Consider the following 15,414-nt stretch of genomic DNA (forward strand, 5'->3'; position numbering starts at 1 on the left):
CCAGGGCTTCTTGGATATAAATATAGGGACATTTACATACATTTTCAACTATGTTGGCCTTTTGTGTGAGAGATTATCATAAACTTTACTGCTGCCCATTCTATTGTGTAAGGGACATACAAGAGGGCCAGTCAGCATAGAAGTGCTTGCTCCACCCATGAGCCTTTTGCAGTATTTCTTGGGCATCAATGTTTTGCTAGGGCTTGGAAGCAGGAGGCTTGCCAGTTTAAGGGAATGTGTGACTAAGGTCTATACATATTATACTGTGTCTTCATTTGCAGGTTTTTATGAATTGTTAAAGGGTTTTAATGTAATGCTTTGCCACTTTGTGATTCTACGTTTTGGAAAATGTTCTTCTAATTATGCATCAATACTTTGTGTCTCACTCTGACGGGCATAAACAAGGTCGTACATTTCTCCATTGCATGCCTCCAAATTTGGTGTGTGTGGATGAAATCACAGATGTTAAGTATTTGTAAATAACTATATGCATTGAACATTTATAATTTTCAGAGTGGAGAGGAAAATCCAGAATAATTTGTTGTGTATGTGGGAAAATTAAAAAAAAGTAAGAATTAGGACTCTCTTCAAGTCTTATTATTACAAGAGGACTCAAGGTGTAATACTGTACATTGGACAAATATGTCCATCTCCGATATTATGCTGTCACTGATAAGTGTTTTTGGAGAAATTCTACTTTACATTTTACATGGTTAAACAGCTGTATACAACAATGACCTTTCATAGTTTGCCTTATCTTTTGACCTAGGGTGTATGAAAGACGTGCGATTCAATAACTACCAGTTGCCTCTCAATAATCGGAGCACTGCTACAGTGATGGTCCTACGATCCCATGGAGTAACAGAAGGCTGCTCATCGGACGCTTGCGGGAGCAGCCCGTGTCGCCATCCTTTCTCATGTACCGATCTCTGGAGGACGTATGAATGCAGGTAGGGTCTAATGGGATTGGTCGCGGCTCCACATTGACATTCTAGCCCAGGTGTAGCTAGACGTGGTGGGACAACAAGAACCTTAAGTGATAAATGATTACATTATTTACAGTGCTTCAAACTGACAGTATCGAACATTTCTTATTTAAAATAACATGTGTCATCTATAAATTCTTCAAAGGTCAACATGTAAAATGGAATCAACCACCAAAGTACAATATAGTATAAACAAAGGTCTAATGCACAAATTCTTAAATCAGACATTTACAGAAAATAAAATCTTTAATCTTTGGCTGCATTCTATCAAATTGAATAAAGCGATAAATCTAGCCAGTTTTTGGGGGGATGTGATTCACAACTTTCTTTTTTTGTATTAAAAACAAAAGTACTAAACCAACCCACCTCATTATGCTAGATGCTAGGTTTTTTAGCAATGAATACCTACCCTCACATCACTGGCAGTAGCCTATCATGGATATCTCGCCCTTCCCCATCCCTCACCCCCCTCTCTCTCTCCCTCCTATTCTTATATCTCCCTGGGGTCTCCTTTGTTACACCCCTTCTTCTCATCCCTGACCCTTCCCCCCAAGTTTTACCTTAATTCATATCTCTGATCATTAATATGTGGCTGAGAAATATCCCAGCTGATTGCATTTTGTTTTACTTTTGAATGTACTTTTATATCAGAAGCATTATCCTCATTATGAACTGCCAATACCCTCCTTTTTTGCCTCCCCTCCTTTTTGTATCCAATAAAACCAATAAAAATGTGTTAACTACAAAAAAAGAAGCCTACAAATTTCACTATCATTTTTAAAAAATTAGCTAGCTTTTTACTTATTTTCCGTTCTTTATGTAATTGACAAAGCATTTTTTACCATTAGCTTTAAGGAGTGTAAAATGTTCTCCTGTGCTTCATATAGAGGTGTTAAAAATTGAGTGACTATTACGCAATGTTGCTGAAATTACACACATGACATTTTCGTGTGATATGATAGCTCGAGTAAAACAGCAAATACACGTAGAAGACAAGACATTTGCTGCGCAGGTCTGAGCAGAGAACAGCGGGAGAGGTGCTGGAGGTGTTCCCACTGCAGCTGGAGACCGCCTGGGTGGTGCTGACCCACCTCTAGATCTCAAGACAAGGACTTGGAATGTCCTCCGTCAGTGATCATGGTGAGCACCTTGCTGCAGCATGCGAGCTGCGCGGCCACTGGGTGGAAGGACCAGAGGCTTTTTGCAATGCCAGAATTGTAGGTAAGCGGCAGGGCAAGAGTGACTGGGGCCCACACTGCACCAGAGCCATGCAGCGGGTGTGGGACAGAGTGTATCCCCTCAACTGCGGCGGGGGGATTCGGGTGGGATGCCGAGAGAAACTGTAGTCGCTGCCCGCTTCTGATGTATACATCTGCCTGTGGATTCCTCACCTTATGAATATCCCCTGCGTCAGCATTCCGCGGAAAATTTTCGTAGCTCTCCGCGCCGACGAGGACGTCATTGCGTCATGGCTCCGCACGTGGCCCCGCATGACGTCACCGGAGCCATAAGAAGACCATGTCGGCGTGATGACCTCAGTTGCCTTTTTTCCGCACATTCGAAACAAACTTTTTTTTCTGAGACTCTCCATACTTCGTTTGGATATTTTGTATTTTTGAATGTATCTCTTCCTTTCTTTGTCATGTCTGCTCCTAGGAAGTCAGGGTTTAAACCTTTCAGAGAATGCGGTAAACATATGTCGATCACTGACCCGCATGAGGACTGCCTTTGGTGTTTGTCTTCAGACCATGACGTCAAGGGATGCTCATCGTGCAAGAAGATAAACCCGAAGGCGTTAATGGAGTGAGAAGCCAAACTTAACATGGCCAAGGTGAAAAAAGAGAAAAGGAGTCGAAAAAGATCAAAGTCTAGTTCTTCGGCGTCGCATGACTCCAAGAAGAAGTATAAGAAGAAGAGGAGGCATGCTTCTCAACGTCGTTCTTCGAAGTCGGTGGTGTTGAGGTTGCCTTCACCTGCTCTTCGATGTCGAGAAAAGGACTTTGTTTCTCCTTCACCCTTGGTGTCTCCTCAGGTGTCTCCAGCTCATTCTCCTTCCTTTACGGGCACTCCGGAGCAGGCAATGACGCCAAGATTCTCACCATTGAACCCGGCTGATGATGATGAGGTTCCTTCGCCTCCGGCTGTTCCACCTGTGGCTCCAGCGGCTCTGATTGGAGAGGTACCTGAATTGGATCCGGAACCGGCTTCTTACCCTCAGTTTCCGACACCGGGTTCCGATCCCTCGCATTTTTTAAATGCAATGTATGATTTTTTCACCAGGGCCTCTTAGCCCTCTGGACCACCTTTGGATCCCATGGGTCAGTTGGCTTATAATTTGGGTGTGCCTCATCAGTATCCTCAGGCCCCCTTTATGCCAGCGACATCGTCCTGGTCTTTTTCCGGCTCCATCCCTTGAAGCATCTCGGATTCGCACGGCGCCGCTAATGAATCCACCTTTGACGCTTCTGCAGGAGCCATCGATGCGGCGTGTGGCGCCGCCGACGCCGCAACCAAAGATGCGCCCGAGAAGAGAGGCACAGAGGTTAGTGGAGGAAGAGCTGTACCGGGATGAAGAGAGAGAGGAAGAAGAAGTGTATGACACTGAGGATGCTTTTGAAGACTTGTGTGAAGCAAGTGGACTTGACACTTCCCCAGAGTGGGACTTTGTTTCTCAAAAGGCTTCTCCTTCTAAGGATGTTGCACCATATCACACAGTTATTAGGAAGGCTGCAGAAATGTTGGACTTGCGGCTTCTTGTAGCAGAGTATAGACCTAATATTCTCACCGAAGTGCTTCATTCTCCTTCTTCGGTGATTGAGCCTCTTTTACCGTTTAATGATGCTCTAACTGAGCCGATACTTGAGGTGCGGCGTAATCCTCTTTTAGTACCTGCAGTTTCGAGGTAGGTCTCAAGAAGATCTAGACCTGCTCCAGGAGATCCGGTTTTCCTATCCTCTCACTCTTCTCCTGAATGGCTGGTTTTGCAGGCTTCTTGCAAGAAGCAGGCAACAGGAGAGTTTTCGCAGGCCCCCGCAGACAGGGACTCTAAGAAGCTGGAGCAGTCTGCGAAAAAGGTCTTTTCTTCAGCCAGTATGGCATTAAAATCTACCAATGCCACTTGTCTCTTGGGCAGGTATATTCATGCTTTAATGGACTCTGCGAAACAGCGTCTCCCTAAGTTATCCGAGGAGGACAAGGGGAATCTGAGTGAGGTGTTTGTGGATGCTCGCCAGGTTATCCAGTCTGATCTGGATACAGCGGGTTCTGTTGCCAGGGTCATGGGCTTGTCTATTGCAACAAGGAGGCAGGCTTGGTTAAAATCTTCAGGGTTCTCTCCTGACATGCAGGCTGCTCCTATTGATTTGCCATATGATAGTTCCAAGCTTTTTGGTGAAAAGGCGGACTCTGCCCTGCAGAGATTCAAGGACTGTAAAGCAACTGCAAGGTCTTTGGGTCTGCAGACTCAATCAAGAGGTTATGGGTATAAAAGATACCGTGGCTTTGGGAAGTCTTCCTTTTGTGGATCCAGACAACCTCAGCAACAGCAGCAAAACCCATTGTATAGGAGCTACAGGGGTAAAGGTAGAGGTCGCCTTCGTGGAGCCGGGTGTCAACCCTCTTCCTCCTCTGCCTCCCCAACCCCTCCTGGTAATGCAGGAAAGCAGCCCTAGATCCGCCATCCTGGATCATGTGGGTCCCGTGGGAGGCCGGCTTACCCATTTTCTTCAAGATTTGAGGTTAATCACTTCAGACCTTTGAGTTTTAGATCTTGTGGAAAATGGGTACGCCCTTCCCCTCAGGGAATTCCCTCCTCTTTACCCTACTTGCCAGGGGTTTTGCATGAAGGATCATTTGCTTCTCCTTCAGAAGGAGGTTCTTACCCGGTTACAAAAAGGTGCGATAGAGGTGGTTCCGGAGCAGGAAAGAGGTCAGGGATGCTACTCCCGGTATTTTCTGATTCCCAAGAAGGATGGCAGGTTACGTCCTATCCTGGACCTCAGAATCTTGAATCTATTTCTCAAGCAGGAGAGATTCAAGATGCTCACCCTAGCGCAGGTTCTTCAGGCACCGCAACAAGAGAACTGGATGGTGTCCATCGACTTGCAGGATGCTTATTTTCACATTCCAATCCTGAATTCGCACAGGAAGTATCTCCATTTCACGGTTGGGTCGCAACACTACCAGTTTGCAGTCTTTCCGTTTGGTCTTACTACCGCACCACGAGACTTCACCAAGGTGATGGCAGTGATGGCTGCCCATCTCAGGAGATCAGGATCCCAGTTTTCCCCTACCTGGATGACTGGCTGTTGAAGGCAGAGTCTCCAGAGATGGTGAGTCATCATTTGCAGGTTACAGCCCAGCTGTTGTACAAATTAGGTTTTTCGATAAATGTACCCAAGTCTCACCTGGTGCCCTCTCAGCACAACCTGTTCATAGGGGCAGTACTGGATACCACTGTGTGTCGAGCACTCCCTCCTCCGCAAAAGATTCTCGACATTCAGGAAATGAGATTCCCTTGTTTTACAATGGAGCGGTTCCAGTTCTGATGGTCCTTCGTCTGCTCGGTCTGTTCGCTTCCTGCATCCTGCTGGTCAACCATGCACGCTGGCACATGAGGGCGCTCCAGTGGTGTCTCCGCAGGCAGTGGTATCAGCACAATGGAGATCTCAGGGAGTCAGTCAGGAACTCCAGAAGAGCTGAGGCGGATCTTTCTTGGTGGAGTGTGGAGGGCATTCTGTCTCAAGGAAAGCCCTGCCATCTTCCTCCATCGGTGGCCACAGCGATAACTGATGCCTCCACTTTAGGGTTGGGTGCTCATTTTGGGGATATGGAGATCAAAGGTCTTTGGTCTCCAGAGGAGAGGCTGCTTCACATCAACCTTTTGGAATTGCCGGCGATACGTTTGGCACTCAAGGCCTTCCTCCCTTCCATCGGCGGTCAGTCGGTTCAAGTCCTGACGGACAACACTGCCACGATGTGGTATGTCAACAAGCGTGGAGGTAGTAGGGTCATACAGTCTCTACAGAGAGGCGTTGCGGCTCTGGTCCTGGGCTCAGAACCATCAAATTTGCTTGATGGCAAACCATGTGGCCGGGGTGCTGAACGGGTGTGCGGACAGTCTCAGTCGGCAGTTCTCCACTGACGCCGACTGGAGGCTTCATCCGGAGGTGGTTGGACACATCTTCCAGACGTTGCAAACTCCTCGGGTGGACCTGTTTGCCACTCTCGAGAACGTGCACTGCCTGTCATTCTGCAGTCTCTAGTTTCCGAGGCAGGGAGCGTTGGGGGACGGGTTTCAGTTGAGTTGGAGCTCACAACTCATTTACGCGTTTCCTCCCATATTCTTGATTCCTCGGGTTCTGAGGAAGATTCGCCAAGACCGGGCCCAAGTTAAATTGATCGCCCCGGATTGGCCAAGAAGGGTGTGGTACACAGATCTACTTCACTTCTTGTTGCATCCTCCGCTCCGTCTCCCTCTCAGGGCAGACCTCCTCTCTCTAATGAAGAGGCAGGTTCTACACCCCAAGCTCCAGATCCTGCACCTTCATGCCGAGAGACTGAACGGGGCAACCTGACTTCTTTTTCTCTCCTGCCTGACGTGGTGGATATTATTTTATCGGCCAGGCGACACTCCACCAAATCTATCTGCTCCTACAGGTGGTCGAAATTTGTTAGATGGTGTGGAGAGAAATCTGTTGATCCTCTGAAAGCACATCTTACTGATGATCTTTGTTTTTCACTTTATTTGGCTCAGCAGGGTTGTGCTGTAGCCACTGTTAAGGGATATTTGGCGGATTCGGCGGCATTTCTTTGTTCGCCCGATCATCCTTCTCTGTTTAAGTCTCCTATAGTCTTATGGTTTATCAAGGGGCTTACTAACATGTTTCCGCCCACTCCTTTTATTATTCCTCAGTGGGATTTAAATCTGGTGTTAACTTTTTTAATGGGTTCTACGTTTGAATCTATGCATAGTTGTCCTCTGAGACTGCTGACATTTAAAATGGTCTTTCTAGTGGCTATCACTTCAGCTAGGAGGGTGAGTGAGCTTCAGGCTTTGAGTTCAAAGCCTCCTTTTTTGACCATACATGCTGAAAGTTGGTACTCAGGACCAGGGCTGCTTTTCTGACTCAGGTGGTAACTCCCTTCCACCTAGGTCAGTCCATTACCCTCCCTACTTTTTATCCTCGCCCTCCTCCATCCAAGGAGGAGGAGAGGCTTCATCGATTGGATCCAAAGAGAATAGATTAGCTTCTATTTGGATAGAACAAGGACTTCTGTCAAGATTATCAGCTCTTTGTTGGATATGCTGGTTGTATGAAGGGCAAGGCAGTGCACAAGCGCAGTTTATCCAGGTGGATCATCTTGTGCGTCAAGATATGCTACTCCCTGGCTGGTAAGGAGCCTCCTGTATGCATTAGAGGTCATTCCACCAGTGCTAAATCATCTACTTCTGCCTTGTCCAGAGATGTTCCTGTGTTGGACATATGTGAAGCTGCAACTTGGGCCTCCCTCCACACTTTCGCGAAGCAGTATTGCTTGGATTCCGAGGTGAGGAGGGATGGCCATTTTTGCATGCTCCTTTCTACAAGACTTTTTGGTATAGAAGGGTGGACACCCTCTTCCGGGGGTTGGACTTCTGTGGGATTCTATTCATAAGGTGAGGAATCCACAGGCAGATGTATCCATCAGAAGAACAAGTTACTTACCTTCGGTTTCGCTTTTTCGGTGGATACAGTATCTGCCTGTGGATTCCTCACTGACTGTCCACCCTGAAAAAACACTGGACAAGCACTTCAAGGAATGTGAAACCTTGCAGCAACAGATTCTCCACCTAGATCAGTAAATTAGTCTCCAAGAGAAAAGCAAGGACTTGGAGAACAAGTCATGCCTCAACAATATTCACATCTGCAGCATTCCATCCACAGTGTTAGACGCAGTTCTTCAACCATACCTCTCCGACCTCTTCAACGCCATCCTGGAACGCAACTCATGCATATGGACGGAGTGCACAGGGTCATGTCTCTCCGCTCACCTTCTCCTTTTTCAGGACCTCTCAGCCACAACCCTTGTAAAGCAGCACACCTTCAAGCCAGTCACAGACTTCTTACTCTCCAAAGGTCTTAGCTGGCAGCGCATGCAACTGCTTCAGGCTTGGGGGCTGGCTCAGGCAGCTCACTCTGGCCTGGGTTGGCTACAATGTTTCACTGAGTCACCGCAGCAAAGTGACCGATGTCACATCTAGACCGAATCTCATTATCTAATTTGACCAATCAACAGCCAGGACACACAATCACTGATGAGGGTCTGGGCTGTGGCATAGAGTTCAGTTAGCAGATTCGGATGGACCCATGCAGCCGTCGCCGGAGAATAGTGGTGTGTGTTTAGCATCCTAGCCCGCCACCCTGCGCTGACTGCAGTCCACTGCTGGTGCAGCCATGAATGCTGCTCAAGTCGGAGTCCTGGACCGTGGCGCGGCGCTGCTAAGACCGGCAGACCGGAAGGTGCCGGGGGGAGTTCTTGGGGCTGGTCGGGCTGTACCGTAACAGAGTGTCACTACTAATCACTTGGCTTCCTACTTTAATTTTTTAGGAGTGCGCCTCATCATTCAGCCTGTAATTTACATTTAGCAGAGAGGCTGCTCCGCTCTACATTGTAGCATACGCAGACAGTCTGTACAAAGTTACTTCACAGCCACGAGCAAGAAGTAAACGTTACACAGCTTAGAGCTCTTCAGTCACTGACTGTCTAAACAACAAGTTGAGTTCTGTTCATGAGGGGCTGGCTCAGGCCTGCTCCGTGCTGGGGTCTTTCACAAGTCTTCCCCTCCCCCATTTCTGGTGCTTTGCAGGAGTTTTAAGATCTTCTTAGAGTTTTGCTCAAATGGGTGCTTGATTTTGGTCGCGAGAAAGTGCTGCGCATAGTCGTTGAATGTCACTCATAATTACACTTAAATCATGAAGCTGTCACACATAGCCATTCTGAAACATTGGCAGCTATGCAACTGCAGTTGGAAAGCACTGCTGAGTCCAGCATGAGCTTGTGGGGGGGGCGATCCAGGCGGCCCCACCTTTTTCCATCTCATTCTAAACAGGTGCGAGAGCTGCAAGTGCAAACCCGATGAGGGACAAACATGTAGCTCGCCTGGAGAGCTTGATGGGGGGTACAACCCCAGGTGCTCATGGCGGCAAGCAGAGAAGGACCCACAACAAAAGCTGAGTTTTGGCAGTCTAAGGTCCTAATAGACTGGTACGTGCAGAGAGAAGGGAGCTGAGTGGACTGCAAGCCTCATAAGCCCCAGGAACTTTCACATGTCAGAAGGCGCCAGGAGGTGGTTCCTTCAAGCCCGGCAAGGGGCTCATAAACAAACCGTATTACCAGTAGTGTGGGATGTGTGCGGGACGCGTATGGGGTGTGCCGATGGGAAGCCCCGTCCAATGACAGGCCCATCCACGCCAGTCAAAGCCTTGAGGACGCTGGGTTGGGCCACCCCACTTGGTTGTGCTACTTTAAAGGTACTAATTAGAATTATTCTTCCTTGTATTCTTGCCTGCCTCATCAGTACTTCTGAGCCTAGCTCTGCTTGGCTGCGGTTACCATGTGGAATACATGGGAAAGAAGAAAGTACCTGGTAGCCAATCTGCTTCCACTCCTCCAGTGAAGTATACCTCAATTGAAAGAATGTTGGGCAGGGCTATGGGGGTTATTAGCACTGAGATCACCTTGACAGAGGCATCGGTCTGTGCTTCATGCCTCCTCGCTGGGGCAAGGGATGACACCAGCAGCTTCAATCCTTGATCTCCAGTAAGCAAGAGGGGAAATGGGGAATCCACAACAGACACGGAACGGCATCCGTCTCAGTCAACCCGACCTGCCAAATCATGGCAACAATCTCAGCTCCTCATGCCCCAATCACTCCCAATTCTTGTGTACCTGGTCAAGCGCATTCTCGGCGTAGACCGTAAGCAAGTGGGCCTTGATGTCCGAGTGATCAGCCTTGTCTATCAGGTGCAGGACTTGTTTTGTGTTGTCACTACTTTGTCTTTGATGAATAAACCCCGCCTGGTCAGGGTCAATAATAAACCAGCATCAGGGGGCCCAGTCAGGGCGCTAATTTGCTTGTGAAGAGCTTTATGCCGTAGCGTGAAGCCCGGGCCAAGTGCGGGTCCGTCTCCACCTGTCAGCGCCAGACAGAGGCAGGGCATGGCCACCCCCCTTGGTTCCATGCTGACGGCACTTTGAAAACGTAAGTACTGCATATTGTGACTTTTGCTGTATTCTGCACTCCTCCTGGCTCTTTCTCTCTCAGTTACCCCCCTCGCATGGTCATCATGGGGAAAAAGGAAAGCGTCTGACAAAAGTATGGGCCCTGGGAGTGTAAGGAAAATCCCGAGACATGCGGCAGAAAACTGCACTTTATCTGAAATAGATGAGCTAATAGAGGAGGTAGAGGACCTCTTAGCTCCCCATCACAGACCATCTGGCCAAAGCGCAAGAGAAAGGGAAAAAGTCCCTTGGAGAAACGATCTTCAAATCCTAAAAGCGTAGCTTCCTACTTTGGGACTTGCACAGCCTCAAGCTCAGCTAACATCTCCCTCAGCCAAAGACCACGTACTGAACATCAGCAACAACCTACGTTCAGTGTGGCAAACCCTCCTACTAATGGTAGTGACTAGTACGTCTTCACCGTCGACTGTGCGAACAAATACTTGCCCCTGGACATCCACCGACACCAGCACTCACATAAGGGGCAGGTGGGTTCCTGACTAGCCTGGACTTGGCAGACCAATTGAACGATCTTAAGCAGGAAGTTAAATCATCAGAGGCGGTAATGGAGAGAATGGCAAAACTGTTATTCGAAAAAAATGGACACACTGATATTGTAGCAGCACGAGGTTAGTCAAGGCCACGTGGGTATAGTAACCCAAGTGTACTGCACCAAATGAGTCCACTAAGAGGTCCATTAACGGGCCATCTAATCCCCCTGTTGCTCATCATACAAGCTTAACTACCCAATAACAAAGCCAAACCAGGAACAATACTATGTATGAGGACAATATAGGCAAATGGGACCGTGTTCCCCTAAGGGAATTGACGCCTGCTCAGTTCGCTATTCCTTTCAAAGCACTTTTGGACTATAAGCCCCATACCCTTTTCACAAATAAAATTCCATATAGGTCACAACAACAAAGCACCCCTTAACACTCAAGGTTTTGAGCTCTACATGATCAATGCCCCAAAGCTCCAGAAACCCCACACAGAAACATATGAGGGTCTAGTGAATAAAGTAACTCATTGGATTCGCTACAAAAGGGGTTGCAGCTCAATTATAAGAGAGGACATAACAAGAGTCAAGAGGTTCTCAACAGGAACATCTGAAAGGGACTATATAGGTGTGACGTTTAGGGATCCAGCCCTAGCAAAAGACCAATTGTATTAGAACTCCGTTTTAGACCAGACACAGATTTGCATATCACATAAAAAATGAACCCCGGTATCATTCATTAGTCACACCCCTTACCACTCGCCAAAATCGGGCCTCTAGCGTATTGAAGGTGAACCCTAGGGAAATCGCTAGTGCTAGCACCTCCCAACACGTCAGACATCAATTGACCTACTATCCACTGCCCAGCACCGTGCACCTCAATTAAACCAACTCGAATGACATCGACCGAAAGGCCTCTACCCCACACTAAGCGGGATAGTGATGGGTTGCCAAGGCATAGGGGTTTAGCTAAAGACAATGACAAAGGGGGGCACGCAACATTGCAGGGAGAACCCACCAAGATGATTACGCGGTCTTTAGGGCCGATGGACAGTGAATACCTAAACTTTTTGTCATGGCATGTTGCGGGCATTAAGTCCAAATTCTCTGATCCCGAGTGGGGAGCGTTTATTGATTCTCACCATATTATCCTGCTACAAGAAACTTGGGCTACCAAGCCGGTGCATCGCCCAGGTTATGTTGCTTTTAACAAAAGCACAGTTCCATCTCCGGCAGGGCGACCATCAGGTGCCTCCTATTATGGCTAAGAATGGAGTTGTTCCCAGTGGCTAAAATCCTACATACTACTTTAAAGACATATTTGCCCTGCAAATTAAGATTAACATTGGGATACGCCCCACACACAAAATCTTAGTAAATATATATGCCAGATCAACAACCCTAAATGTTCAATCTCCAATCGTAAGTAAGCTAGACTATCTATTGGGTCAGTTTGCTCAAAAATCTTTAAAAATTGTAGCTGGAGATTTTAATACCTGCCTCCCAATATCTGGAGGGCATATACATGAAGATCTATCGCCCCCCTCGTGAACTTAAGAAAATAGCAAAAATGTCAAAGGTGGGCACTCAGATTATTGATGTAATTACTGACTATGGCCTACGACTAGCGAATGGCAACACCAAATCTAATTGCCCCACTCGCTTTAGCTTCAATAGAGGCCTTAGTAAATCCAGAATTTACTATATGCTAGTGGATAAAGACCTCTGGTCATAATTGCAGGACATGCAATTTATTTCTAGACCAGACAGTTACCACCAGGCACTAAGTGGATCTTTCCTAATGCCCAGATTTTGAGACTCAAAACTAGAGGCGGTCGTATACACTAATCGAATTACAACTTCCAACAATTTGATAAATGTCAAGTGGGCAGAATTGGTGGTAGATGATTACAAACTCTCCTTAATTCATGATCTTTTTGTGTCCAATTTCTCTCAGATTGACACAATTAATATTCACAATATTAATTTCATCCCCATACACAGTGAGCTCATGGACAAACTGAGACCATGCTACATGAAAGAACAGAGGAGAGGAGCACCTAGAAAGTCAGCACCGTCCTGGTATGACAAGGCCTGTCGAACAGGAAAGATCCTCCTGCTGACTGCAATTAAAAGGGGTTCAAGGCCAGAAATAATAAAGACCAGGGGAGACTTCAAAACCCTCCTATCGAAAGCCAAAAGAGAATGTGTGGAAGAACAATGGGCAATGATTGCTGAAGCCTTAGAGAAGGGTGACCCAAAAAGTTTTGAAAACTTATAGCTGTGAACCCCTCCAACCCTTATCCCCTCGACCCAACGATTAACCTTGACAACTGGGTCTCACACGCAGCAAAACAACAGCTAAGTGACCCCTTGACCTGAAGAGGTTTATTGGCCCTCAAACCCTAAATATGACTAGCCCAGTTACAAACTCTACTCTTACATTTACTTTATCTGAAACACTCAAAGCAATAGAACAAACAGACAAGGGTAAAGTCCCAGGGATGGACAGCATACCGGGAGACCTCTTCCTCTCCGAACCATACATTTGGGCCCCCTATTTGAATGTTTTATCAAAAAGCATAATAGGAGGGAACATGATCCCACCCTCATGGCAAAGTGCCATAATTATACCAATGTTTAGGTCTTGCGCCTAGCGTTGCAGTGCGCAGCATTGCTCGTGCAGCGCAAGACATTTAGTAGGTAAAAATGGGGTTTAAGAAGCTGACCTAGGAATGGCACATGCAGGAGCGTGTGATTTTCCTTTTGGGGCATGCTATTGGACTTTGCATGCGCGTTTTTCACTAATACGGCACGCAATAGGCCATAGGCGGGCGCACTGCTCCGCCCATGGCCTATTGGTGTCTGTTGCGAGCACCGGCCGTCATGTGGTTTCAATTATTGTGCCCAGGCACGGGCGCAATAATTAAAAGCACATGTCTCGCTGTTGCGCGCGCACGCACTACTCGCAGGATTGTTCGTTGTTCATTTTTGGATCCATTTCTTAGGGAAGCAACTAAATGAAAGAACCGCTGACGTCTTGTGTGCTTCTTGTTCCCAATTCCAACAGCAGCGCACGGGGCTTAAAATATTTTACCTATTAGCGTTTTAAACGTAATTTAGCCGGGGAAGGACACACGAACGTACAGCCGCCTCAAACGGTCCTCCCTGCCCGATTTGCTGCTGATAAAGGTGGACGCCCTGTCTGCGGCCAGGCCCGCTCCCTACTCACCTCTCCCTCCCTGTTTGCTGCGTCTGTACCTCCGAAACCTACCTACAGAACGAGTCACGCTACCTGGCACGTCCTTGCCCCGGGTTGGACCCATAACACAGGGGGAGGAGTTCAGCAACTTTCAGTTCGAGGCATTGTTGGAACCGGGGCAGACCATGAGCGGAAGGGAAGCTCACCTTTGTAAATGTAAATGTAAATGTATAGGCATTTATATAGCGCACTACTTACCCGGAGGGTCCCAAGGCGCTTCGACCGCTGCGAAACCCTTCCTGGCTTCCCTGAGAGATGGTCCCTTAATGGGTATCTCCAGGGTGAGACCAGGGATCCCCGGCGGTCTGGTGGGGCCGTTAGTGAAGATGAGGCAAGCTAATGCCCAGAGTTGCCGAATGTGATCGCTGATCAGAGTGGGCACCGAGGCGAGAGAATTATCGAGTCCGCTGACCCTGGTCCAGAAACCTGCCGCGCCGGGAATCGAACCCTGGTCCCGGGCCGTCCTCTGCTCTCGGGTCTGCCGCCTCTAACCGGTGAGCCACACAGCAGCAGCAGAGCCCCGGCTGCCTCCCCCGTCACATGATGCAGTCATGGTGAGTGGAAACACGCGTGGGGTTGTGGGCGATGGCGGAGGCTGACCTTGTAGGCAGGTGCGTGTGAGGGACAGCCACCCGTGTGCGTTTAGTTCACAGACTAGTTTCCTAATCTGCTGGGAAACTCACCATTCTCCCTTTGGTGGACAGTAGATCAGCCCAGCACTACTAGGAGCCCTCGTGACGTCTACCCCGAGCAAACCCAGCCTCCCTTTACAAACCTGCTTAATTCCCCTCTTGCATGTCGTAATTAAGCATGCATCAACCCTGCAAGCTGTTTACCTGAGCTCGTCTTAAGTGTGCTTAGTCCCTGCTCTGCGAACTGGTTACCTGGACTCTGTAAATAAAACATGGGTGCAGACAGCGCATCTCTGCGGACTAGGCGAACGTGTTTGACTGGAATCCTTTCTAGTCTGTGGACTTCCATGACGTAACTGATGGGCAGCGTCTTATTTTCAGCAGTCTGCACTTGTATTGTCTGCAGGTGCGTTTCTAGGAATAGCCATACCAGAGAGAATAGACATACCTCGTCCTGGAAATCCTGCTTAACCCCTTAACTTCGGGGGTAATTCCCCTCCTGTGCGGGGGGAGGGGGGCCGCGCGCATCGCCGTGGTGCTCATGACGAGCCCAGCTCGTCATGAGGCCCAATGCAGCTGTGCTCACGCAGAGCTGGGCTCGTCTGCACAGGTGTGAAATTCGCTGCGCGGGGGAGTGGCGCGGCCGTTAGGACGAGCTCAGCTTGTCATGAGCACAGCTCCACTGTGCCTCAGCAGGCAAGGGGTTCATGTTTCAGCACAACGCCTGCTCATACTTTCACAATGGCAGCGCGCCTTTCTTATTTTCTGTAT

The 15,414-nt window shown here is 48.2% G+C and overlaps 1 protein-coding gene across 1 annotated transcript in view; it reads left to right on the forward strand.

Annotated features, from left to right (window-relative positions):
• Positions 1-15,414, forward strand: part of LOC147677808 (neural-cadherin-like) — a 684,133-nt gene that overhangs the window by 607,844 nt on the left and 60,875 nt on the right. The window contains exon 30 of the mRNA XM_086945589.1: positions 770-950. Within this exon, the coding sequence (XP_086801715.1) occupies positions 770-950 (181 nt within the window). The remainder of the gene's footprint in view (positions 1-769; positions 951-15,414) is intronic.

The sequence above is a fragment of the Lissotriton vulgaris genome, chromosome 12, assembly GCF_964263255.1.
Source record: "Lissotriton vulgaris chromosome 12, aLisVul1.2, whole genome shotgun sequence".
Lineage (NCBI taxonomy): Eukaryota > Metazoa > Chordata > Amphibia > Caudata > Salamandridae > Lissotriton > Lissotriton vulgaris.